Genomic DNA, 26,150 nt, shown 5'->3' on the forward strand with positions numbered 1-26,150 from the left:
TTTTAAGAGGTAATTTTTGTCCCTGATCACGAATCCATGCTCCGTTTGCCGATATCTCTTGACGGAGGGACGGTATGATGCCTCCCAAAACGTATTATTAATCGAATTAAAAATAATCTTCAGTAAACCAGAAGGGTAATTTTTTAATTAATTTTTTTTATTTTAAAATTTCTCATTTTTTTAACTTTGCATAGTTTATTTTTAGAGTGTAACAATGTTTTAAAACGTTGTAAAGCAGACAATTACAAAAAAAAATGTATAAAATAAGGATTTTGCTTGTAACTATCACGAGCTATCGTTGTTCGTCGTCGATTATGGCCGTTCAAGGTCACTCGCGACAGACACGAACGACGAAACAAAGAGACACAAAAAAAAAGAACTGTTTCAAAGCTTTGTTTACAAGCAAATCCATGTGTTTATTTACAAAAATTTTGTAATTGTCTGTTCTACAACATTTTAGATCATTATTACACCCTAAAAAATAACCCTGCAAAGATTTTCTAGAAATGAAAAATTTTGTTCTAAATGAAAAAAATCACCCATCAGGGTGGATTCGAAAATAACATTAAATTTCCATTAAATTACATGTTCCAAAAAAAATGTATACTTGAGCAACGAAAAACGGCAGAGTTTTTAAAACTTTTTTAATGTTCATTTTTTCGATGAAAAATACTTTTTTAAAGAATTTTTAACTACGCCATCAAATCGGGCGTCCAATTTTACATAAAAGTCTCTTTGACACCACATTTCCAAACCATCACCATTTCAGGTTGCAAATTAATGAAAAACAAGTTTTTTCGAATGTTCAAAAGTGAAAGGGGTCGTACCACCCCTGCGTCACGAGATATCGACAAATGGAGCTTGGATTTGTGATCAAGGACAATAGTTACCCCATAGGACAATGTTTAACGCAAAGCGAAGAGGGGTTGGGGCAACTTTTTTTGATTTCGTTTTTGAACATAACATATTTTTGTCGAGAAAATTTCCCAACCTAAAATTTACCAAATCTTGAAAACGATGAACTTGTTCTAATTTGTTGTAAAATGCTGTTTGATTGCAAATTCATCACACATTACATAATACATAAACATATTTTTTTTTAAGTTTTATTTCTTTTTCTTATCTGTGGTCCCAAAATAGTATTTTTTTAGAGTCTATAAGATTTCTATTTGATTAAAATTACAAAAATAAACGTTATACTAGGGCGTCAAATTTTCCCGGGTTGAGACGTTATACTAGGGCGTCAAATTTTCCCGGGTTGAGAATTTCTCGGGAGACGGGAAAAATATTTTTGGAATCCCGGGAATTCCTGGGTCCCGGGAAATTTTTAAAACAGTCATAAATCGTAGTTTTCATTATATTTGTTTTATTTTTCAAGCTTTAAACCATAGAATTAGTTCAATACTTTCAATTGGTGATAATCTACTTTTCAATCTAAGCAAGGACGATAGTTTTTAGATAGCTTAAATTTTCTTTTGTTCTTTGTAGTGCTTGATTTTGAATGAACCTCAATTTTTAATCCAATGTTATTCAAACTACATAAGCCTACTCAGCAAATTCTGATGTTCGTATCCAGTTAATATTTACTGAAAACTGCACTACTGAGATTTTCAGTTAGTTTTTCGCTGAACATCAGTTAAAATTTGAATGGATCTGTCAAAGTTTGCTGAAATTTCAACAAGTTTTCATTCACGGAAAATTTCAGTAGTGCAACAAGTCATTTACTGAAAATTTCAGTAGTGCAGATTTCAGTTAATTTAACTGAATTCAGTAATGAGAAATTGGTGTGTATAAAAAATATTTTTCTTTTATATATTTTTAATATTTCATGAAAAGCTTGAATTTTTTTTTGAAAATTGGCATCAGCATGAGCCTGGTTGCCAACTGAGGAAAAGCGGGATTGCAGTCTGAATAAGTGCAAGAAATTTTAGAGCAATAGATTTGGAAATCGGTGTACTTATTTTTTTGTTCTGTTTCTGTTTCAACCAAAGTCAAACAAAACATTATACAAATAAATTGACTGAAATATTTGCCTTAACTAGATTTTTTTTTCAGATTTTACCCAAATGCCTGTGTTTTATGAAAAAATAAATAAAATTAATTAACTTTTCAAACTTTAAATCATTAAAATACGTTTATATTATAATTACGTATATTTAGGATTTCTAATTGAAAAAAAACATGTTAGTCTCAGTCTTTTAAAAATAAATCAAATAAAATAGAAATTATTTCAAGCGCTAGTTATTTTGCGAAGCTGTAATCTCAAAATTTAACAATTATCCCAAATGAGTCAAATTTATGCTGATATATGCCGAATGCGAATTTTTAGTAAAAAACTTGGGAATTCCTGGGATGGACGCACTACTTCAGGGGTGCTCAAAGTTTTTGGAGGCCGGGCCAAATTTGAAGCTCAAATGAGGTTGCGGGCCAAATATACATAAGAGGTTATAAAAAAATTAAATTACGTTATTTTAATTTAAAAGAATTAATTTTTGTTTTTTTTTAATGTCAATTCAAAATAATAGAAAATACAAAATAACGGTTTTCTATCGGTATAGTATAAGGTATTTGAAAAAATGTTTTTACAATGAGTTTTCAAAAAAAATAAGTTTTGTTTTTATATTTCGAAAATGGTGACATAACATGTTGAACAATTTATATAAAAACGTAATTTTAGCTATAAGTTTAGTGTGGCTTATGAAAAATCGTTGAGAGCCAGAATTTTAACATTTCAATGAAAAAAAAATTAAGCTTCCGTATAGTTAGACTGCAATCATTATTAAAAAAAAGATTAAAAAAAACATTTTACAGAAAAAAACATTTATATATTTCAACGAAACTAAACTTAAATTTAAATTATTTTTCATAAACAAAACATGTTCAAATGATTCTAAATGCAAAGGAGTGCATATTTAATAAATTTCAGCTGATTGCACCTAAATTTCATTTTTTCTTAGTTTTAAAGTTTTTAGGAAATATATTTTTGCTCCTTGTTTCCGAGCCAATTTTTTAAAAAATGGTAGAGGGGTGGGTTGATTTTCATCGACGAAAGCTTTGAAAAATATTTGCAACAAACTTGATCCTCAGATTTCCACAATTTGTCTGCCTGAATCAGTTGGTAGTCAATCAGATACGTTATCTAACTGTAATGAGTTCAAATCCCGAAGGAAGTGCAATGTATGTTTCAGGGTCAGTTCATAAAAGGGTTATTATGACATGCAAATTAATAAAGAAAACTTATAGTTTAGCAAATATTACAGAATTCCACCTAAGTCAAACTTGAACTTTTTTTTTTGAATATTTCTAAAAATGTTTGATGAAAGTTTTGAGGATATTTAGTAGTTTCACTCACATTGAAACCTGTGAAATTGTTTTAATTATTAATTATTAAAATATTAATAAATCATAAGTTTTTTTTATTAAAACAAAATAAAAATATTAGCATATAAAAGTTTAAAATTAACCTTAACTTTGAAAAAGTAAAAAATAACTTTACAAGTGATCAACGGGCCATTTTACATGATCATTCAAAATGGGCCCGCGGGCCATACTTTGGTCACCCCTGCACTACTTCCTACAATGTATTATCAATAATTATTGATTTTTAATTACAATTTTTTCAATGAAAATTAGAATTTTCAGAATGTTTTATACAAGTTTTTAATTAAATATCACTTACCCATAATTTTCTTGCCATTTTTCCTCCACACAATGTTCGGCGCCGGATCTCCGCGGGCACCGCAGAAGAACGTCGCGACGCCTCCCACGCGCACTCCCTGGTTCGATGGCTTCCGGATGATTTCAGGCGGATCTGCAATGGGACAAAAGAAGGGGAAAAAAACAAATTAGCACCTTCCCGGAACACGGCAGTTAATCCCGCACTCCTCGCCCCCTCTCCACTTGACTTACGTGTCAGATAAATGAACGGATGATAATCGGTGAAGTTCCCATCTGGAAAAGGCGTTTTTTTCGGAGAAAACACGTTGGTTACCTTCCGGGCGTGTGGTTCGACGTTTGAGTAGAGTAGGTTCGATGACGATTTCGATGGAAATAACCTTTGCATGATCCCATCCCACGTAATTGACACCGATGTTCCCCGCCAATCAGGGAGATGCCCAAAACCATAACCAGCTTCCCAACGGCGATGACAACGACAACGACACGGTGAATTTCCTTCGAGGAAAACACAAGAATCAACCCGAGTCCCTGTACCTTCCGGACGCTGCAGGGCACTTTGGTAGTTCAAAGAAATACCAGCTAATTTCCCCCCTTCCCAGGCATCAACCTGGCGCGTTAATTTCCCGAGGCTTTGGCAACCAATTCGGCAAATTTCAATTAAGTCAATCGGGGAGAGTTTTTCGGTGCGTAATTTTTCAATTTTCTAAGCCGCGGAAGCTGCTGCCAACCTGTTAAAGATTTTTAATCAACAGTTTGGCCGTGCCTGGTTCAAGATGTAAAAACTTGGCTTTGAGAAGGAGTTGGGGGACAGTTTGTTGCGTGAACAATGGGGAGGGACAATTGGGGTAAACCTCAAAATCTTTATCGTAAAAAATCAAATTCAGTTCGGTGTAATGTTGCTACCAAGGTGGTTCTTAATGAAGATCATACAATCTGCCAAAATTCTCCCAGCGCCAAGTTAGGGCCATAACCGTAAGCTCAACCTCCCAAATATGAATGGTGCCCACTAGGAACCGAAAACGGAATCGGTACCGACGGCGTGCACTCTGGATACTAAAACAATTTATATTCAAATTACGTCCTGAAGCTGCTGCTCGACATCAGCCCTCGTCCCATCGCGAGGAAGCCCACCTCAGCCGCCTTCGTCCGGGACCATGGAACCGTTTTCCAATTAACCGTCCGGAGAGGTAATTAACCAAAATTACGTTACATGAATTTTTAATGCTCATTTTTTTGGTTACTTTCAAAGCAGACTGTGGTTGCCTTTTCAGGGCTGCGAGCTTTGTGGGGCACATCTCGATTGAGTTGTTGAAATAATGGCCGGTGGAAAATTCGGTGGAGGTTTTTCCGAATTAGACGCCTCCGGGAGGAACCTCCCTTTATTGTGCAAATTGATCGTATCTCTGGCCCGCAGAGTAAACGTTGTTGCGCGGCCGCCGGAAGTTTCATTAACTTTACAACAATAATTGCTCTCTGGCTCTGGCCGGAGTTGTTGAGCAGTTGTTCTTGGTAAATTGTAAAGTTCCCGGCGCCGGGTACAGAGATGGTCCGAACAGGTACAGCTCTCGGAGAAGGGGGCAGGTGGGCTGCACCATCAATATTTGATAGAAAATTAGTAATATAAAAGCCGCCGATGGCGGTGGTGGTGACGGAGGAGGTTGTGAGTATAAAATGTAACGCCCTGGCTGGATATCGTGTTTGCTGGTTTGTACAAAACCACCTCGTTTTGGAGGGGGAAAAGCGAGAAGGAAGTTTCATTACAGGCACGATTGTTGTTTTTTGTCCTAATTCCATTACCGAAGAACAACTAGACGAAAGGGGTGGTTTGACAGTAGTTGGTAGCGGTTTTAAAAAAATGATTGTCGGTAAATTTCTAGAAAAAAAAAATCAACATTCTCATATCAATATTTTTCGATTTTTTTTTTCTTTTTGAAGGTTTCATTGAAATAAATTTTCTGATTTGTTTACTTTGTCATCGCCTTGAAGTTTTTTTTTAACTTTGATCACGTTTTAAATTTTACTCCCATTTTTTAAAGTCTCAATATTAATTGAAAATAATTATTGCACGATGTAGAAAATAGTTGGAGCTATTAAAAAATTGAAATCCTAAATATTTTAAATAATTTAATTTAAGATTATTAGGTTGAAAATAAAAAAAATGGAATATTAATGGAAAAGACATGCAGTGATATTTTCCTGTTTTGGCCTAACTGATGTGATTCTGACTAAAATCTGTTTCGATGATTGCAAAATATTAAATGGAATTACATGAACTTACTCTGAGACTTTAGACACCGATTATTTTAGATTTTTTCTTATTTTGATGAAACATTTGTGGCTAAAACGTCATTTTGCATGATTATTTTATCCATACAAGTCTTAACACAATGTTGGGAACCGTCCATGCAAAAAGACTAGTAATATAATCAAAAATCTGAATCTTTAGAACGGATTTTCTGATCGATTTGTTGTCTTCGGCAAAGTTGTAGGTATTACAGAGAGAATAGGTACACTATAAAAAATTACCTTTTAATTGAACTCTTCACAAAAGCGCAAAGTAACCATTTAAAAAAAAATCAACATTTCAAGATATGTGTTAGGCCGTTGCAAATATTTTTCAAAGTTTTTGCCCTTCAAAATCGGTCCGAAACATTAAGGGGCAAAACAATTTTTTTTCAAAAAAACTTCAAAATTTCAAAGGAAATAAAAGTCTAACCGACTGGAAACAATTAGAAATGCATTTTCCCGCATTCAAAATCATATTTAGCAGGTCTGGGATCGATCAACAATATTTTCATTTTTTGTGAAAATCCAATGTACAACACAGCAAAAAGTTTTTTTTCGGCGAAAAAAAATCTCTTCAATACTTGCACATTTTTAACATTTATGATTTCAAAACAACTTGGCAGGTGTATAATGCATTTTAAAACAATTTTTTCATTCAAATGTTGAGACCATGGCTTGTAATTTCAATTTTTATATTTTTTTAATTTTTTTGCCACCCCCCTCGACCCCGACCATAGTCGAGGGACATAAACTTCAAAAAATATTTGCAACAGCCTTAGTTGACACACAATTACATTTTTCAGCTATGTCACAAGTTGTATTATGATTTTTAAAGAACGTTGCAAAAAAAAAGTGTATTTTCCATAGAAACCCAAAATATGACCAAAAATTTATATTTTGACACTTTGGCTCAATTCTAATGGCAGTGACAGATTCATCTAGCAAAAATACACAAACATAATTGAAACAATTTGCGAAGTTCTTTAGAGTGAACCGGTTTACTTTTCTTTTGTTAATTAAACCTGGCGCTTAAAATTTTACCTGCGCTTTTTGAGATATTTAATTTTTAATATTGATTTTTTTGCCTTTAAATGTCTGTAACATATGACCCATATGTTACGTCTCAAATTTTTTTTTCCGAAACGAAAATGATTTTTTAGAGCTCTAAAAGTGCTGGATTGCTGATAAAATTGCAAATTAACATGTTGGTGTCCTCGACAAAGTTGCTTGGATCGGGAAGTTTCCAGCAGAGAAAAAAAATCCAATAATATTCCTCGAAAGTAAGATTTTCTGAAGCACCTTAATCGTTAACCACCCTAATTTTCCTAAGTTAAAATTGCCCCAAAAGTTAGATACGATTGGCAAGATTAGAATAGATTAGATTTGACTAGATTAGATTAGATTAGATTAGATTAGACTAGATTAGATTAGATTAGATTAGATTAGATTAGATTAGATTAGATTAGATTAGATTAGATTAGATTAGATTAGATTAGATTAGATTAGATTAGATTAGATTAGATTAGATTAGATTAGATTAGATTAGATTAGATTAGATTAGATTAGATTAGATTAGATTAGATTAGATTAGATTAGATTAGATTAGATTAGATTAGATTAGATTAGATTAGATTAGATTAGATTAGATTAGATTAGATTAGATTAGATTAGATTAGATTAGATTAGATTAGATTAGATTAGATTAGATTAGATTAGATTAGATTAGATTAGATTAGATTAGATTAGATTAGATTAGATTAGATTAGATTAGATTAGATTAGATTAGATTAGATTAGATTAGATTAGATTAGATTAGATTAGATTAGATTAGATTAGATTAGATTAGATTAGATTAGACTAGATAAGATTTAAATAAATTAGAATAAATCAGAATGAACTAGAATAGATTAGATTAGATTAGATTAGATTAGATTAGATTAGATTAGATTAGATTAGATAAGATAAAATAAGATTAGATTAGATTAGATTAGATTAGATTAGATTAGATTAGATTAGATTAGATTAGATTAGATTAGATTAGATTAGATTAGATTAGATTAGATTAGATTAGATTAGATTAGATTAGATAAGATTAGATTAGATTAGATTAGATTAGATTAGATTAGATTAGATTAGATTAGATTAGATTAGATTAGATTAGATTAGATTAGATTAGATTAGATTAGATTAGATTAGATTAGATTAGATTAGATTAGATTAGATTAGATTAGATTAGATTAGATTAGATTAGATTAGATTAGATTAGACTAGATAAGATTTAAATAAATTAGAATAAATCAGAATGAACTAGAATAGATTAAATTGAATTAGATTCGATTTAATTTCACTAGTTTCTGTTTGGTTAGATAAGATTAGATTAGAATATACAGATATCGCTCAGCCAATACTTTATGTATTTTTTTTTAACTGTATCACACATTGATGTGTTATTGTGGTTTTCAGGTATTTTGATGACTCAAAAAAAATCTTTTCATTATGTTGCAAATATTTTCTATTTGCATAAACTATCAAAATGTTAAATAACTTTCACTTCAAAAAGAATAAAAATATTATGATTTAGATTAAGCTTTGGATTTTATTTTTTTCAATTACTTTTATTTTAAATTTTTTCATTGCTTTCTATTGCATCTTCTATTTTAAATTTTAGTACAGTTAGTATGAGACTTCGGATAATTGAATCACAAACAAAAAAATCTTTTTCTGTATTTTTTATATTTTTTTACTTTTAATTTAAAATTCAAACTTTGAGATTCTATTATATTTAAATTTTAATAGTTGATTGCTTTGATTACAAAACGCATTTTTTTTTATCTTTACCATTTTGGCATCCATGCTAATCTAATCTAATCATTTTAATATCCTTGCCGGATTTAAAAATTCTAAATCATTTTGTAGTAGTTTGGAGATCATACTTGAGCTCAAAATGAGATTGTTTCGATTATCCACAGTGGAATTTTTCCGAGACCTTCGGTAAACATGTTTTTTTCATTAAACCTATAGCTTCTTTTGGATCAAATTTGCTTACACATTGTTATTCAGTTGCTATTAAACAAAGTGTTTTCTAAAAAAATGTAGTTTTCGACATTTAATGAATCCTTTCTGATTTACCAAGAGTAAACAACTCAACTTGATTAAAATAAAATAAACACAGGTATGGTTCACTTCAAATTACCCCAATCCCTTCATCCCGTAATTGCCACCGCGCCCCACACCTTCGAAGGTGCCCTCCACCAAGGAAAAGTGGAACGCGTCGTCGTCGTCGACGTCGTCTCCGCTTCCGTGCCGGCGGAAAAGGTCACGCGAGGCTTGAATAAACAAGAGATGAGTAATCACAAATGACGGCGCGGGTTGTGATGGTGCGCTGCAGAGGATGACGTTCTGCCCAGGCCAATCAATATCCAGAGAGACCCCGCCAGACGTGCGGGGTGCAATGTTTTCGTAATTGGCCTCAAAACTTTTAATAATCCCAACCAGCCACAACAACAGGAGCGCCATCTTCATTAGTAATTTTTGACTGCTGCTCCCGGTCGACAACGTTGGTGGAACTGAAAGCCAGGGGTGGAAATTGCGTACAAATTTGAAATATTTTTATTTATTTCTTGTCTCTTTAAGGTTTTGACTTTTGCAGACTTTTTTTTTAATTTGAAATTGATTCACTAAGGGTTAAGGGAACCATCAAACGCGTCCAAACGCAGGGAGTGAGGTGGGGAAGGAAAGTTTTCGGACTTGACTTGGAAAACTCATTAGCTACATCAAGAGCTCGTTTTCAGGACGGTCGCTGGTGTAAATCCAAAGGGTTAAGGCAAGGCAACCCCCCTCGTCCTCCTGGGCAGTAACTTTCACAACCGGGGATCGATTTGATGTGTTTGCCAGGTTGGTTGAAAATATCTATTTTCACACTACGTCTCGTACCCGAAACTTGTCCAGATGGAGTAAATCTGCTTCCAGAGCGGAATAGCTGAGCTGAATAAATTGAAAACTTTAAATCCTTTGCCGTGGCAGCTGCAGCTGCTTCTGCTTGTCGAAGAGTGAGAGTTTATCAAAGCAGGGAGGGGAATGGTTTTTGAACGCAGGAATTTGAGCGGAAGTTGCACGGAAAACTATTTCTGGGATCTTTGGGAAGAGTTTCAAGATGATGGAATATTTATTATTTTTAGATTATCGGAACTCGGAGAAACCCCTTTTACTTTTTTTCTTTTACAGCTTGGGAAGGGGACGGCTTACAACAAAACGATTTTGAGACTACTTTTAATTTTCAAGCGATTGAACGTGTCTATTAGGGTTGTCCAAATCTGGGCTTAATGCGGGGCCACCTCTTGAAATCAAAATTGACCTATCACTAGGCTAAATTACAAATTTGAGCACATTCTGACCACGGAAACTCCTCCCTCAAATCGCTTAAAGTTTGTACGGGAAATATCGCCAAAATGTATGGAGAAAAGCAGCTGTTAAAGTTTTTTTGACGAAGAACTTCGTCTTAGGGCTCTATACGGGGTAGCAATCCAAAATTTCGCGAAGCGAAATGAAACCGAAAAATGAAACACCTTCCCCAAGCAGAGGGGAAAATCACAGAAGCAGTGCGGTTTTGATATAAATATAAATGCCACTCCCTCCACAGCATTAGTTTAGTCGGTGGTCTACCACCGAAGCGAGAGGAGCTCAGCTCTTCTCGCGAGCGCCAGCCTTCTCTCTTCCCTACAAAACCACGGGAAATTTGAAGGCAGGCTTCAGTCGGTGGTCTACCACCGAAGCGAGAGGAGCTCAGCTCCTCTTGCAAGCGCCACCAAGGCAGTAGTGGCCGCCATCTGGAGTGGCCGGAGGCCCTGGGGGTGTTCCGTTAGGGGGACATTTGCGGAACCATAAGAGTGGGAGCAATATGGGTATCAAACTTTAGGGATTTTGATACTGGACATGAAATTTGACATGTTGGCAGTGGTGGCCACTACCTAGAGTGGCCGGAGGCCCCGGGGATGTTTCGATAAGGGGACATTTGCGGAACCATAAGAGTGGGGGCAATATGGGTATCAAACTTTAGGGATTTTGATACTGTACATGAAATTTGACATTTTGGCAGTAGTGGCCACCACCTGGAGTGGCCGGAGGCCCCGGGGATGTTCCGATAAGGGGACATTTGCGGAACCATAAGAGTGGGGGCAATATGGATATCAAACTTTAGGGATTTTGATACTGGACATGAAATTTGACATTTTGGCAGTAGTGGCCACCACCTGGAGTGGCCAGAGGCCCCGGGGGTGTTCCGATAAGGGGACATTTGCAGAACCATAAGAGTTGGGGCAATATGGGTATCAAACTTTAGGGATTTTGATACTGGACATGAAATTTGACATTTTGGCAGTAGTGGCTACCACCTGGAGTGGCCGGAGGCCCCGGGGATGTTCCGATAAGGAGACATTTTCGGAACCATAAGAGTTGGGGCAATATGGGTATCAAACTTTAGGGTTTCTGATACTGGACATGAAATTTAAAATTGGCGGGACCATAAGAGTTGGAGCAATATGGGTATCAAAATGTAGCTGCTCCTCTGTGATGTTGCTGCACGGTTACGCAAAACAGAAATGAAATTAAATCCAGCCTTGCAATCAGAATCACCTCGAAATTTACGAGCGATTACATATGTGTATGTGTGAGCGTAAGCGCGTGCAGTCCAAAAATCTCAGCCTGCTTTGCTGCCAAATTGTTGGCCGATGCGCCAAACGCAAAACAAGAAAATGCCCTAAAAGAATAAAATCAAAATAATCCTAGCCGACTGCGCTGCCCAGCTGTTGTCAAAAATCCACTCCCACAGCACAAAAACAACAAACATGAAAAATGCTCAAAAAGAAGAACTGAAAATTTGCAATAAACTGCGTGGCAAAACTATTGAAAACAAGATTTTTGCAAAAATGACTCTTTCAACAGTCGTTAGCCCTGAACAGGGTTGATTAAAATTCTTCAATTTTCGCTGGACGTTTCCTGACTGTCAGCAGCTGGACCAAAATCGTTTCATCGCCCAAATGCGGATCATCAACCACCGGCGTGTAGGCGTCGTTCCGCTCGAATCCGGATCAGGAACAGTTGTGTTGACCACACGATGAAATCTTTGGCAGGTCCAGTGGCCAAGTCCTCCTCGTCGTTGTTCGCTGCTCGAGTTGTGAAATCTTAATGAAATTGAACACAACCGCAACAGCAGATTTACCCCCCGATGCGAAAGCAAATACGTGTGTGTGTGTGTGTGTGTGTGTGAAGGGCGCGCGCGCATGCAGTGACAAAAAGTGGCCGATCTCACGCACACTAGCACGGCATTTGTTTTAGCGTTCTAAAGTTTCTAGGGGAAATATACCATTACTCGGCCCATATCTATTATCGGCTTTTATGAACATTGATCATAAATTACAGCTTTTTTGCCATTATGAGGAATGAGACAACTCTTTCATGATAAATTTGTTGGCCCTGAAAAGGGCCGTTTGTTTCAAAGACATTCTTCCGGCTGCGCCGAGCCAGGTTTGATCGTAGCACCGCATCACGGTTGAACTCTAGAAGCGCATTTCCATCCTGGTGTGCTGGGCAATTTCACGCAACAGCCGCTAAAAGGGCAACATTTCCGTGGACTTTTGGTAGCGACGGACGATATCGTTAGACTTCTGCACATCTCCGGTGGCCGGCGCACTCTTATGGACTGCTTTCGATGCTTGCTGCTGCCGCGGGGTCTTTCCTCAGGTGATGCAGCGATTTCTGCTACTGCTTCTGCTGTGTCCTCGAACAGAGTTGAACAGGGAATGGGGAAAAAAATACTGAAACACACTTTTATAACTTCGCGCAAACGCGAGAGGCCTTCCCCTTCCAGCGAGAGAGTGAGAGAGGAAGGAAAGATGGGAGGTAGAGAGGAAACAATATACAGGGTGTTTGGTTCATGGATGCGGATACTTGCTGGTTCCCTAGAGGACCCCGAAACATGAAAAAAAGTCTTCTACGGCATGGTCGAATTCTCATCCTAAACCGAGTTAAGTAGAATTTACTGTTTTGAGGAGTTTCTACACTAAAATCGATTTATCTCATGATTGTGATCATGAAAAGCTTCGCTTCTGATTTCATACGAAAGCTGAGTAAATTTCACGATAAAAAATGATTTTTGAAATTTTTTAAACTTTAGTTAAGTCTGCCTACAGAGCCTTTACATTTTTTTCTTGCCCTAGTGTTGTTAGTTTTTTGCATTTATTTTGCGTAAATGGCAGGTAAATGGTTTGTTTTATGTATCAAAACGATGCTCCTAGATCCCCTCTACAAATCTCTCTAAATAACCATTTCCCGATTTCTTTTCCTAAAGCCGCTATTTTAATTTTATTGGTGAAAAAAATCGAAGCCAGAAAACCTGACATGGTACCTTAATAAATCAAACCGACGCCTGTCAGAGCATCGCGCAAAGCATACTTGATCGACGCGCGCGCGGACGCGTGTTTGCTGGAAGGAGAGTGACAGTAAGAAAACAAACCACGCAGATGAAAATTTTAATAAGGAAACTTGAAACTGCGTCAAAAATGCCGGAACCAACAAACGAAGAGCTGCGGAAAGGCATCGCATCTATTCTAAAGGATGCCAACCTTGGACAAATCACTTCACGCATGGTGCGCCTGCAACTGGAAGTAAATTTCTTGTGCGATCTGTTGCCGCGATTGTTGGAAGTGGACAATCTGATAATGGAGTTGGTGAACGCCCGGAAGACCACGGAAGCGGAGAAAACAATTACAAGTCAGAAGGGCAACCGAACAGCTATGGTCGATTGTGGTGCACCACCTAGCAAAATAAGGAAGGTGTCGGTTCCAGTTGAACCTCAATCTGAGGAAGTACAATCGAGTGCCGGTTCGAAATCCAACTCACTTGAGGACTGCAAGAAGAGCATGCCGATCAAGAGTGGCATGAAGTCCCGGCTGTGCAAACTATCTCCGGAACTGGCCGCAATCTGTGGTGCCGACATGCTGCCTCGCCAAGATGTCATCACGAAAGTGTGGGCATTTATTAAGGATCGCAATCTTTACGACCCAAAGAACGGACAGTATGTCATCTGTGACTCGGAGCTGCAAAAGGTCATCGGTGTCAAGCGGTTTCGAACCTTCGGAATGCTCAAGTATCTCAAGCCGCACTTTTTGTCCTGACTAACTTTAAAGTGAATGTAAATTTACTTTTTGCGAAATCTGTTTGAGAAATAAATAATATTATGTTTAAGCAACTGATTTTATTAAAGAGATTGTATCATTTATTTTCTTAACACTGGAACGCCCAACGCATGCCCAACTTACACGGACGCCCAAGCCTACCAAAAAAGGTGGAACGGTAACTTAAACTCGCTGGTTCTCGGGCATTACTCAACCAATCGGGACGATTCTTAGTTCCAGTGATTTGTAAGGATGTCTAGATGATCCTAAAATTTTGCAGAACAAATCTGTAATTTCTGCGACCTAAACCATCGTTCCACCTTTTTTGAAACGACTGTCTTCGCGGAATTTTTGTCGATTTTTTTTTAACGCGCGAAAAAAAAGTTGGAACGATGTTTTTGATCGCAAAAATTACAGATTTGATCAAATTAAGTTCTGCAAAGTTCTACAATCATCTAGACATTCTAACAAATCACTGGAAAAAGAATCTTCTTGATTAGTTGAGTTATGCCCGAGAACCATTGAGTTGAAGTTACCGTTCCAACTTTTTTGGAGCCTTGGGCGTTGGAAAGTTAAGTAGTATTTTCTAATTCAGAGTTGTTCAAGAGAAGCCCAAAACATAAAAAAACTACATTTCACGGATAGAAATCCTGTTAGCTTTTTCGGTAACTCTATGTTTTTGAATTTGTAAACATTGAAATGTTTCCAAAATCATCAAAAAATTTCAGAATTCGAACAAAAAAAATAAATGCTTACTAGATTTCTATCCGCCATGACCGTGATGTAGGGGTAAGCGTTATTGCCTCTCACCTAGTCGGCCTGGGTTTGATCCCAGACGGTCCCGGTGGCATTTTTCGAGACGAGATTTGTCTGATCACGCCTTCCGTCGGACGGGAAGTAAATGTTGGCCCCGGACTAACCTAAAAAAAGGTTAGGTCGTTAGCTCAGTCCAGGTGTAGGAGTCGTCTCCCTGGGTCCTGTCTCGGTGGAGTCGCTGGTAGGCAGTTGGACTCTAAATCCAAAGGTCGTCAGTTCGAATCCCGGGGTGGATGGAAGCTAAGGTGTAAAAGAGGTTTGCAATTGCCTCAACAATCAAGCCTTCGAACACCTAGTTTCGAGTAGGAATCTCGCAATCGAGAAAGCCAAGGCAATGCTGTAGGGTGAATAATTTTATTTGATTTGGATTTTTTTTATTTCTATCTGTGTAAGTTGTTCAAAATCTATCTTCTAATAAACTGCTGCTCGAAAATTTACCGCCCCTTTTGTAAAACAAGTAAGGAAACAAAACGTAAGGCAAATTTGTCCCGCCCATAAGGCTACCGTGATCAGGAGTGACATTGGGGGTTAGATTGGATCATACAAATTTCACCATTTTTGTACCCAATATTAGCTCCAAGACGCAATGTTACTCCTGATGAAGGTACGATTAAGGATTATACAGAAAGGCGTTCGAAAGCTGGGATAGGATAGAAACCAAATATCTTTTTACACTTAGTTCCCTTTCACCTTGGGATTCGAACTGGCGACCTTTGAATTGCGAGTTCAACTGTTGAACTGGTCGACCATTGGAACCTGCTACATTGGAGCAGGTTTGGTCTGGTACTTTATAGTCTGTACAACTCCAGAAGACGAATCCTATACCTGGAATGACCAAATAACCTGACTTGTCACTCAGTTCGAGACCGGCATTTACTGCCCGTCCAACGAAAGGGCGTGATCAAGCATTTCTCGTCCCAAGAAACGCTAACCATGTCACAACTTGACACAAGATAGCGACGATTTATTAAATGGCAAAACCAATCAGTTATTTTGTTGCGCTACGCTTTCAAATTTATAGCAAAGTTTACAAGGCAGGTGAGCGAGCAACTGTATGAGAAAAAGATGTTTGCTGCTTAGTGGGTTATAACGCTAGTCGCACGAAAATGGTAATTTTTGGAAGCAAATGAATAATTTTTTTGAGAAAATATTTAAAAAACTATTTACATTTAACCTGCTGTAGTTAAAAATTACCCCTGAGAATTGGTATGGTCAACAAAATAAAATTCCTGAGATAAAAAAAGAGAGGTGAAAGCCGATAACAAGCAGTGAAACATTCACAGCTGTGACAGTATCTTAATGGAAAGATAAACTCCATGTTGCACTTTTCACATCACGATATGTACAAAATACAAGGACTCTATTAAAAAGTTTAGATCAACCTCGATCTTGAAAAAATATTAAAAAAAAATAAACTATTTGAAATTGATTTTTTAACAAAATAAAAAAATCAAGTTAAAAAATAGAATAATTTTACATAAACGAAAAAAATGAAAAGTAGTAATTGTTTACGATAATTTTTCCCACTCTCTTTTGAGTTTAAATAAATCTCGGGACCATCCATAAACCACGTGGACAGCTTAGGAGGGGGGGGGGGGTTGATTGTCCACGACCACGAAAAGTTTTTTGGTATGGAAAATTGTCCACGAGGGGGTGGTGTAACAGATTCCCAAAAAAGTGTCCACGTGGTTTATGAATGGTCCCCTAAGAGTACTTTAGTCCAAATGATAAAATTATAAAATGTTAAAATCAAGAGTTGAATTTGAAAAGGTATTATAGACGTAGGGAATTCCAAAGCTTATAGGACATTTAAAAAAAATAAAATAAAAATTAAAAAATGATGAAAAGAAACTTGACATTTCAAGAAAGACAAGCTATTGAAAATGTTGTAGACCATCGAGACCATTTAAACAAGTAAAAACTAAGTAGGTCATGATTTTAACAAAAAAAAACTATAAAGCAACTGTCATTCGTTCGTATACGGCACGGCAAGATTATTCTTCAAGTTGGAGTTGGAGTTGGAAAAGAGTTATGTATTCGTCGGAGGAACTGGCGGACATACATTTTATGTATGGTTTCGCAAACGGAAATGCAGAAGCTGCTCGCGTGGAGTATTCGCGCCGATTCCCGAATCGTCGCTGTCCGGATGCCAGTAAGTGTAAAGGCGGAACTGAATTGGAAAGAAATAAAATAAAATTATTTTAGGGACCTTCTCAACAACCCACCGCCGTTTCCGGGAAGGAACTTTGTTCCGAGTCACGAGGGAGCCTGGACAGAGAACGGTTCCCGTTGAAACCACAGAACGGGTCCTGGCGTTGGTGGACGAGGACCCAAAAATTAGTACCAGGCGGATCGCTCTCCAATTGGGCATTTCTCACTGGACGGCGTGGAAGGTGTTGAGCGATGAAAAAATGCACCCGTTTCACACCCTGCAGGTACAGAAGCTAGAAGAAGGCGACAAACCCCGAAGAATGGAATTTTGTGTCTACCTCCAAGGCCAGGAGCGACTCAACGCCCGGGTGCTCGACATCATTCTTTGGTCGGATGAAGCGACATTTACGCGCGATGGGGTATTCAATTGCCATAATGAACACACATGGGCGATTGAGAATCCAAGGGTGGTGAAAGAAACCCACAACCAGCGAAAATTTTCCGTCAATGTTTGGGCGGGAATCATCGGGCGACACTTGATCGGCCCACACATTTTCGACGGCACATTGAACGCTCAAAAGTATCTGGAGTTCCTAGAGCACGATCTGCCAGTTCTCCTTGCTGACGTACCGCTGGAGGTACGGCATATGATGATTTTTCAGCAGGACGGAGCACCGCCTCACTCGACCATCGCCGTACGTCAATACCTATCGCGAACTTTCGCCGCTCCGTGGATTGGACGAAATGGTCCTATCCCATGGCCAGCGCGAAGCCCAGACCTTACCCCCTTGGATTTTTTTCTCTGGGGGTACATGAAAGGTCTGGTGTACGCAGAGGTCATCCAGACGAGGGAACAACTGATTGGCCGGATATTCGATGCTGCGCGTACCATAAGGGAGAAGCTCGTTGACATCGACATTAGCGCAGAAGTTAAGCGAAGACTTGAATTCTGTATCCAGAACGAAGGCGGACATTTTGAACAATTTCTGAAATAAACCATTTTTATAAAAAAAAATCTTGAAAAAAAAACTTGTTTCACAACAAATTCCGAAATTTTAAAAACCTATGCTAATTTAATTAATGGGATCAAAAGAATGCATATTTTTGTTTTCTTTTGGATCAGCATAAGGCAAGGGAACTGTTCTAGTTTTTATCTTATTTTATGTGTTAAAAAACGTTGACTTTCAAAATTTCTGAAATTTTGCGATTATTTATAAATTTTCATATTGAGTTTCTACACCAGAGGGGGAATCGGCATATGAGAGGATAAAGAGCACGGTTTGGTGGTAAGAAGTACTGTGAACGGACGGAAAGGATAAATCCCGAAAAGGCCGACATTATTTCCTCATGGGGTCAATTTTCTAAAAAAGTTTCTTCCCTTCCTTTGTTCTTCTTAGAACACATCTTTGTTATTATTTTTGTTATTTTATTTTGAGATATTCTTCCATAAAAACATGTTATAAGTTGTTTTGGTTTTCAATAAATTGTTATTAAACTCTTATGCAAAAATGGATTTTCCAAGATGATTCCATAACACTTTCTGTTATTTAAACAGTATTTGTTAAATAACGTCTACCCGGGTAAAGCCAACATGGAATTATAAGGTGACTAGATTTTGCTGTTGCGTGTGGAGCATTGAGATACCATTTTCCTTTTTTCACTAACTGCAACTACTAAGATTGAAAAATAAATGAAATTAAAAAAATAACTGGATCCAAGTAAACCAAAAAAAATCCAATGAAACTATCAATTGTCGACTGAGTGCTATTTCACCAAAATTTAAATTTTTAAATTATTAAATTATTAAATTATTAAATTATTAAATTATTAAATTATTAAATTATTAAATTATTAAATTATTAAATTATTAAATTATTAAATTATTAAATTATTAAATTATTAAATTATTAAATTATTAAATTATTCAATTATTCAATTATTCAATTATTTAATTATTCAATTATTCAATTATTAAATTATTAAATTATTAAATTATTAAATTATTAAATTATTAAATTATTAAATTATTCAATTATTCAATTATTCAATTATTCAATTATTCAATTATTAAATTATTAAATTATTAAATTATTGAATTATTAAATTATTAAATTATTAAATTCTTAAATTATTAAATTATTAAATTATTAAATTATTAAATTAATAAATTAATAAATTATTAAATTATTAAATTATTAAATTATTAAATTATTAAATTAATAAATTATTAAATTATTAAATTATTAAATTATTAAATTATTAAATTATTAAATTATTAAATTATTAAATTATTAAATTATTAAATTATTAAATTATTAAATTATTAAATTATTAAATTATTAAATTATTAAATTATTAAATTATTAAATTATTAAATTATTAAATTATTAAATTTTTAAATTTTTGAATTTTTAAATTATTAAATTATTAAATTATTAAATTATTAAATTTTTAAATTATTAAATTATTAAATTTTTAAATTTTTAAATTTTTAAATTTTTAAATTATTAAATTATTAAATTATTAAATTATTAAATTATTAAATTATTAAATTATTAAATTATTAAATTATTAAATTATTAAATTATTAAAATATTAAATTATTAAATTATAAAATTATTAAATTAATAAATTATTAAATTATTAAATTATTAAATTATTAAATTATTAAATTATTAAATTATTAAATTATTAAATTATTAAATTATTAAATTATTAAATTATTAAATTATTAAATTATTAAATTATTAAATTATTAAATTATTAAATTATTAAATTATTAAATTATTAAATTATTAAATTATTAAATTATTAAATTATTAAATTATTAAATTATTAAATTATTAAATTATCAAATTATTAAATTATTAAATGATTGAATTATTAAAAAAATAAAATAATAGAATAATAAATTATCAGTTAAAAATTGCTGTAAATTTCCACGTTCGTTCGGAATGCAGAATTCATATCTCCGCTTTACTTTTGCACCGGTATCTGTGCCAACAAGCTTCTCCTTCACTTTTTGTGCTGCATCGGATTTCCAGTTAATTAGTTAATCCCTCGTAGACAAGATCCTTGCATCCTCATCTTGTCTTTCTTAAATGTTTCGAGTTGTATTTAATTATTTCAACATAGTATAAATTTTTCATTTATTTTTTTTGTATCGTTATTTAGCATTACATTTTAGTTTTTTAGTTTTTATTTGTTTATTTTATCATTTCAAAAAAAGTTTATTAATTAAAAAATAATGCACCAAAATTGTGCCTTTTGCATGTTTCCTTTAAGTTTGTATGAAATAAAATGCCAAAATGTACAATGGAAACAAAGTTTTTCCATATTAAAGAAGGTAATAAAAATTTTTGAGTGTTAAAAAAATAAATAATTTATTCTGCTATTTACCGAACTGGTAAGTTTGTACTTTCTTGAGACACGTCTGCTGTAAAAAGTTAGGACGTGTCACAAGATAGCACACAAGCGACGAAACGTTAAAATTAGAATTACTGAAACTCCCAGAATATGCAAACAAGTTATAATTTTTTTTATTTATTATTAACCACCTCATTTTATCTTTTTTCCATAAAAAAAAACTCTAAGGAGATTAACAAAAAAAAACAAACTATCCACTTTAACTGCCCACAGGTCTTTTGTGGTCTCTGTTGCAAGAACTGACGATCATTGGATTACGATTCCAACCGCCGATCAACGACTCCAAGGCTTTGGTTTGGTTTGGTGTGTTATGTGTACTTATTCCAGCGAGACAACGTTTTACTTCCCCATTCGATAGAAGGAGTTATGACACATTTCTCGTCTCAAGAAATTCGGGCGGGATCGGGGACACTGATCGGACCGAGGCCGACTGGTTGTGTGACAATCCTGTTTGCAACTACACCAATGATTTTATAACATTACTATAATTTCTTTGTTTTGTCAACATTTGACTCCCGATTTCGCTAAACCTAATTTTCAATTACCGGCCCTATTCCGCGGAGGAAAGAGCGACCAAAAAAGTTTGAATGATTATTTTGATCGCGGGAAGTACTTTCTTCATGGAAGGATGCCAGCATAGCATCGAAGTCTTTTCAAAGTTCTTCATTAGTTTGCAATGAATTGCCAATGTTAAGTTCGTTATCGTTGGTGCTTGATGGAAATGTATGCTGTTGTCCTATGTACGCAAGAAATAAGTTAGATACATCTTGGATTTAAACAATCCAACTTATCCTTTTTGTAATGTAAAAAAAGTAGAACTCTAAAAAAGTAAAGTATCTACTTCCTGCTAACTAAACATTTACTTGCATTGTCAATGGGCTTGTTTTAAATGTTTGATTTTATCAGCTTAATTATTTATTGTTGTACCGCCTGTGTGGATCAAACGATCCGCACACTGAACAACAGTGGAAATCCTTCAACGAGACCCTTTGCCGCACTTATTGCATCTTAACTCATTTTAATAACTAACACCTTCTTTCCCTTAAATAGCCGTCCCTTAACTTTTGTTTTTACCTGTTTGCCAAAAGAACGCGAGACAAAATACCTCCGGTAATGAAACAATTCTGAAACTAACTTTTTTCCACAATGCAATGGGCACACGTGGTTTGTTTTCTTACTGTCACTCTCCTTCCAGCAAACACGCGTCCGCGCGCGCGTCGATCAAGTATGCTTTGCGCGATGCTCTGACAGGCGTCGGTTTGATTTATTAAGGTACCATGTCAGGTTTTCTGGCTTCGATTTTTTTCACCAATAAAATTAAAATAGCGGCTTTAGGAAAAGAAATCGGGAAATGGTTATTTAGAGAGATTTGTAGAGGGATCTAGGAGCATCGTTTTGATACATAAAACAAACCATTTACCTGCCATTTACGCAAAATAAATGCAAAAAACTAACAACACTAGGGCAAGAAAAAAATGTAAAGGCTCTGTAGGCAGACTTAACTAAAGTTTAAAAAATTTCAAAAATCATTTTTTATCGTGAAATTTACTCAGCTTTCGTATGAAATCAGAAGCGAAGCTTTTCATGATCACAATCATGAGATAAATCGATTTTAGTGTAGAAACTCCTCAAAACAGTAAATTCTACTTAACTCGGTTTAGGATGAGAATTCGACCATGCCGTAGAAGACTTTTTTTCATGTTTCGGGGTCCTCTAGGGAACCAGCAAGTATCCGCATCCATGAACCAAACACCCTGTATAAGAAAGTGGCAGGTCTGATTTTTTCACATTCAACCACCAACTTTCGAACGGTCATCATCGTACCGACGGAGCAATCAGGACTGGACTGGACGCGGCTAGGGAGGCAAAGAAGGCGCCAAGCAGAATGGAGAAAAGCAGCACAATGGAAACCGGACCAGTAGAAGCAAAGCAGACGGAAACCCAACACAGCTTTGTGCGCTGTTCAGAGGAAGACGACGATGATTGGATACGGTCAATTCCGTCAGCTTTCCTTGGGGTTTTCAGACCTTTTGGAAACAGGCGGATTCTGACCCGCAGACGGCTGATTGAGCGCAGTTGTGGCTGCAAGTAGGAAGGCAGCAAATTGAAATCAACGGCCCTTTTCAGGGCCACCAAATTAGTCACGAAAGAGTTGTCTTATTCATTTCATTGGCCTTGGGAAAATCTTGCGCGCTTTTAAGTGTTTGTGTGTAGAGGAAGGGGAAAACAAATTTTCAAAAACATTTCCTTTTTGTATTTTTGTTTTATTCTTATTCACCTAATACATAAATTTCACACTTTTGGACAAAACCGTATTAATTTATTACTATCTATAATCAATGTCTAGAGTAAGTTCAATTACACATACAACTTTCAAAATCCGTAGCGATAAAATGAACGTAGCTTTTGATCCGGAACAGCTACACCGGTCCTTAACTCGACGATTTAAAGCGATTCGGAAGGCTTGCTTGGGCCGGGGGCAAACAATCGGTTAAATCGAACGAGGTGACAAAGACCGTGTTGTTGCCCAAATCGATAGGCCAAGAACCAGGCTGGCTGTTCAACGGCAGGGACAGAACCCAGCACCATGCATATCCTTCCGCTCGGATCTGATTTCCTACATGTCCATGCTGCTGTTGCCTGCAGCAGGTCCCACGTCGTAGTTACCGCCGGCAGACAGGGCGCGGGTTACCGCTGCATTCGGTGTAACCTTCTTGACCTTGCCCGCCCGAGCCACAGAACTCGTCCGTGCGCTTTGGGTTGTCACATCCGTCGTTATACCTGGCGGGAGGAGCCAGTTTCCGTAGCTAACGATATGATCTCTCCATGAGCATCTGTGTATCGAGCAGGACGAAGCCACTCACCACGGCCAGACCGACGTACAGGTAGATCTGTTGAAGGAAGGGGAGGGAAAACAATGAGTTGATGGACTTTGACCATGACACGCAAGCTCAGCTGATTAGTTTCCCACTGATACAATAGCATGATTGAGTTTTGAAATATTGAAATACACATCGTTTGATTCTTTACAAAAGCTCTCTGTTTGTTTACCTTTTGCACAAAATACGCCCGTAACAGCAGATTTTCCAAGCTGATCAAGGCAGTCGCGTAAGTGCGTTGAAAAGAATGTCGCCAAGGAACAGATAGCTGCCGCGCATGAACAAGACGCCAGCCGCTCTCAAGCTTGTGAAGAATTTGGTTGTGGGCCGTATCGATGCTGGCCAATCCGGGCCGTAACGATGCTGAATCCAATGAAGATGACCAGCTTCAGCAACAAAACGAGCGTGTCCGGTGAAGGCGTCGATGTCGAGCAGCAGCCTAACGCGCGTGTTAAAATTCTTGCCGTTGCCCGGGTTGAACGCCGGACCCAGAACCGCTCAGCATTCCGGCCTTCCAAATGCCCTTGAGGTGTATGAGCAAACCGACGCGTCGGTGGCAGCGGTGCATGTTCCTGGCAGGTAGGCGTACACTTTGGACAGCGCGGTCACATTTGGTGTCACCTTCTTGACCTTGACAGCTCGAGCCACAGAGCACATTTGCGTGCTTTGGATTACCACATCTGTCCTTGAACCTGGAGGGAAGAGAAAATCCACAAAATCAACAAAATCTTTACTTACAAACTCTCTTCAAGAATTCTTACCATGTTCCAAAAGACCTCTCCATCATTATTTTTCGCCGGAACGGTTCGCAAAGTTTCCTTTGGACACTGCAAACACAAGTTTTTTGACAAAGAACTTTGTCCTAAGGTTTCTATACGTGGTGTCAATCCAAAATTTTCGCGAAGCGAAAACGTTACGTGACGAATTCCCCTCTCGGCAAATTTCCCCTCTTTTTGGTGCACGCCGGTTGGATGAACGAACGTTTCCCAATCAGTCAATCGAGAGACGTGAGATTGATGTATCTAAAATCACCCCCACTCCACCTCATAATTTTCGGATCGTCGACGATCCAACAAAACTCGAATCGGTCGGTCCCGAAAATTCATTCTATTGCTGGACGTCGCCGAGAACACATCAGAAGCAGATGGCCTGGTGGCCCGGTAGCAGACGGCCTGGAGGTCTGGGAGCAGATGGCTTGGAGGCAAGGACCAGCTAAGACATGGCAGTCGCGGGAGTCGATCATTGGAGCTGGCCACCACCTGGACTGGAGTGGCCGGAGGCCCCAGGGATGTTCCGATGGGGGGACATTGTAGTGACTGCAGTAGTGGCCACAATCCGGAGTGGCCGGAGGCCCCGCGGATGTTCCGATGGGGGGACATTTGTCGGACCGTAAGAGTTGGGGCAATATGGGTATCAAACTTTATGGTTTTTGATACTGGACATGAAATTTGACATTTTGGCAGTAGTGACCACAATCCGGAGTGGCCGGAGGCCCCGCGGATGTTCCGATGGGGGGACATTTGCCGGACCGTAAGAGTTGGGGCAATATGGGTATCTAACTTAATGGTTTTTGATACTGGACATGAAATTTGACATTTCAGCAGTAGTGGCCACAATCCGGAGTGGCCGGAGGCCCCGGGGATGTTCCGATGGGGGGACATTTGCCGGACCGTAAGAGTTGGGGCAATATGGGTATAAAACTTTATGGTTTTTGATACTGGACATGAAATTTGACATTTCAGCAGTAGTGGCCACAATCCGGAAAGCCGGAGGCCCCGGGGATGTTCCGATGGGGGGACATTTGTCGAACCATCAGAGAAGGGACAATATGGGTATCAAACTTTATGGTTTTTGATACTGGATATGAAATTTGACATTTCGGCAGTAGTGGCCACAATCCGGAGTGGCCGGAGGCCCCGCGGATGTTCCGATAGGGGGACATTTGTCGGACCGTAAGAGTTGGGGCAATATGGGTATCAAACTTTATGGTTTTTGATACTGAATATGACATTTGACATTTCGGCAGTAGTGGCCACAATCCGGAGTGGCCGGAGGCCCCGCGGATGTTCCGATGGGGGAACATTTGCCGGACCGTAAGAGTTGGGACAATATGGGTATTAAACTTTATGGTTTTTGATATTGGACATGAAATTTGACATTTCGGCAGTAGTGGCCACAATCCGGAGTGGCCGGAGGCCCCGCGGATGTTCCGATGGGGGGACATTTGCCGAACCATCAGAGTAGGGGCAATATGGGTATCAAACTTTATGGTTTTTGATACTGGATATGAAATTTGACATTTCGGCAGTAGTAGCCACAATCCGGAGTGGCCGGAGGCCCCGGGGATGTTCCGATGGGGGGACATTTGCCGGACCGTAAGAGTTGGGGCAATATGGGTATCAAACTTTATGGTTTTTGATACTGGATATGAAATTTGACATTTCGGCAGTAGTGGCCACAATCCGGAGTGGCCGGAGGCCCCGCGGATGTTCCGATGGGGGGACATTTGTCGGACCGTAAGAGTAGGGGCAATATGAGTATCAAACTTAATGGTTTTTGATACTGGACATGAAATTTGACATTTCGGCAGTAGTGGCCACAATCCGGATTGGCCGGAGGCCCCGCGGATGTTCCGATGGGGGGACATTTGCCGAACCATAAGAGTAGGGGCAATATGGGTATCAAACTTTATGGTTTTTGATACTGAATATGAAATTCGACATTCCGGCAGTAGTGGCCGTAA

General features: G+C 37.3%; 1 protein-coding gene and 1 pseudogene across 10 annotated transcripts in view; both read right to left on the minus strand.

Annotated features, from left to right (window-relative positions):
- Positions 1-26,150, minus strand: part of LOC6046331 (tyrosine-protein phosphatase Lar) — a 483,374-nt gene that overhangs the window by 159,581 nt on the left and 297,643 nt on the right. For 9 of the 10 annotated variants that reach the window (XM_038253031.1, XM_038253036.1, XM_038253034.1 and 6 more), the window contains 2 exons: positions 3,910-3,951; positions 3,680-3,811 (listed from right to left, as the gene is read on the minus strand). In XM_038253031.1, the coding sequence (XP_038108959.1) occupies positions 3,680-3,811; positions 3,910-3,951 (174 nt within the window). The remainder of the gene's footprint in view (positions 1-3,679; positions 3,812-3,909; positions 3,952-26,150) is intronic. The other variant, XM_038253038.1, reaches the window with a different exon arrangement.
- Positions 22,892-24,203, minus strand: LOC119766849 (annotated as a pseudogene).

Source organism: Culex quinquefasciatus, chromosome 2 (assembly GCF_015732765.1).
Source record: "Culex quinquefasciatus strain JHB chromosome 2, VPISU_Cqui_1.0_pri_paternal, whole genome shotgun sequence".
Lineage (NCBI taxonomy): Eukaryota > Metazoa > Arthropoda > Insecta > Diptera > Culicidae > Culex > Culex quinquefasciatus.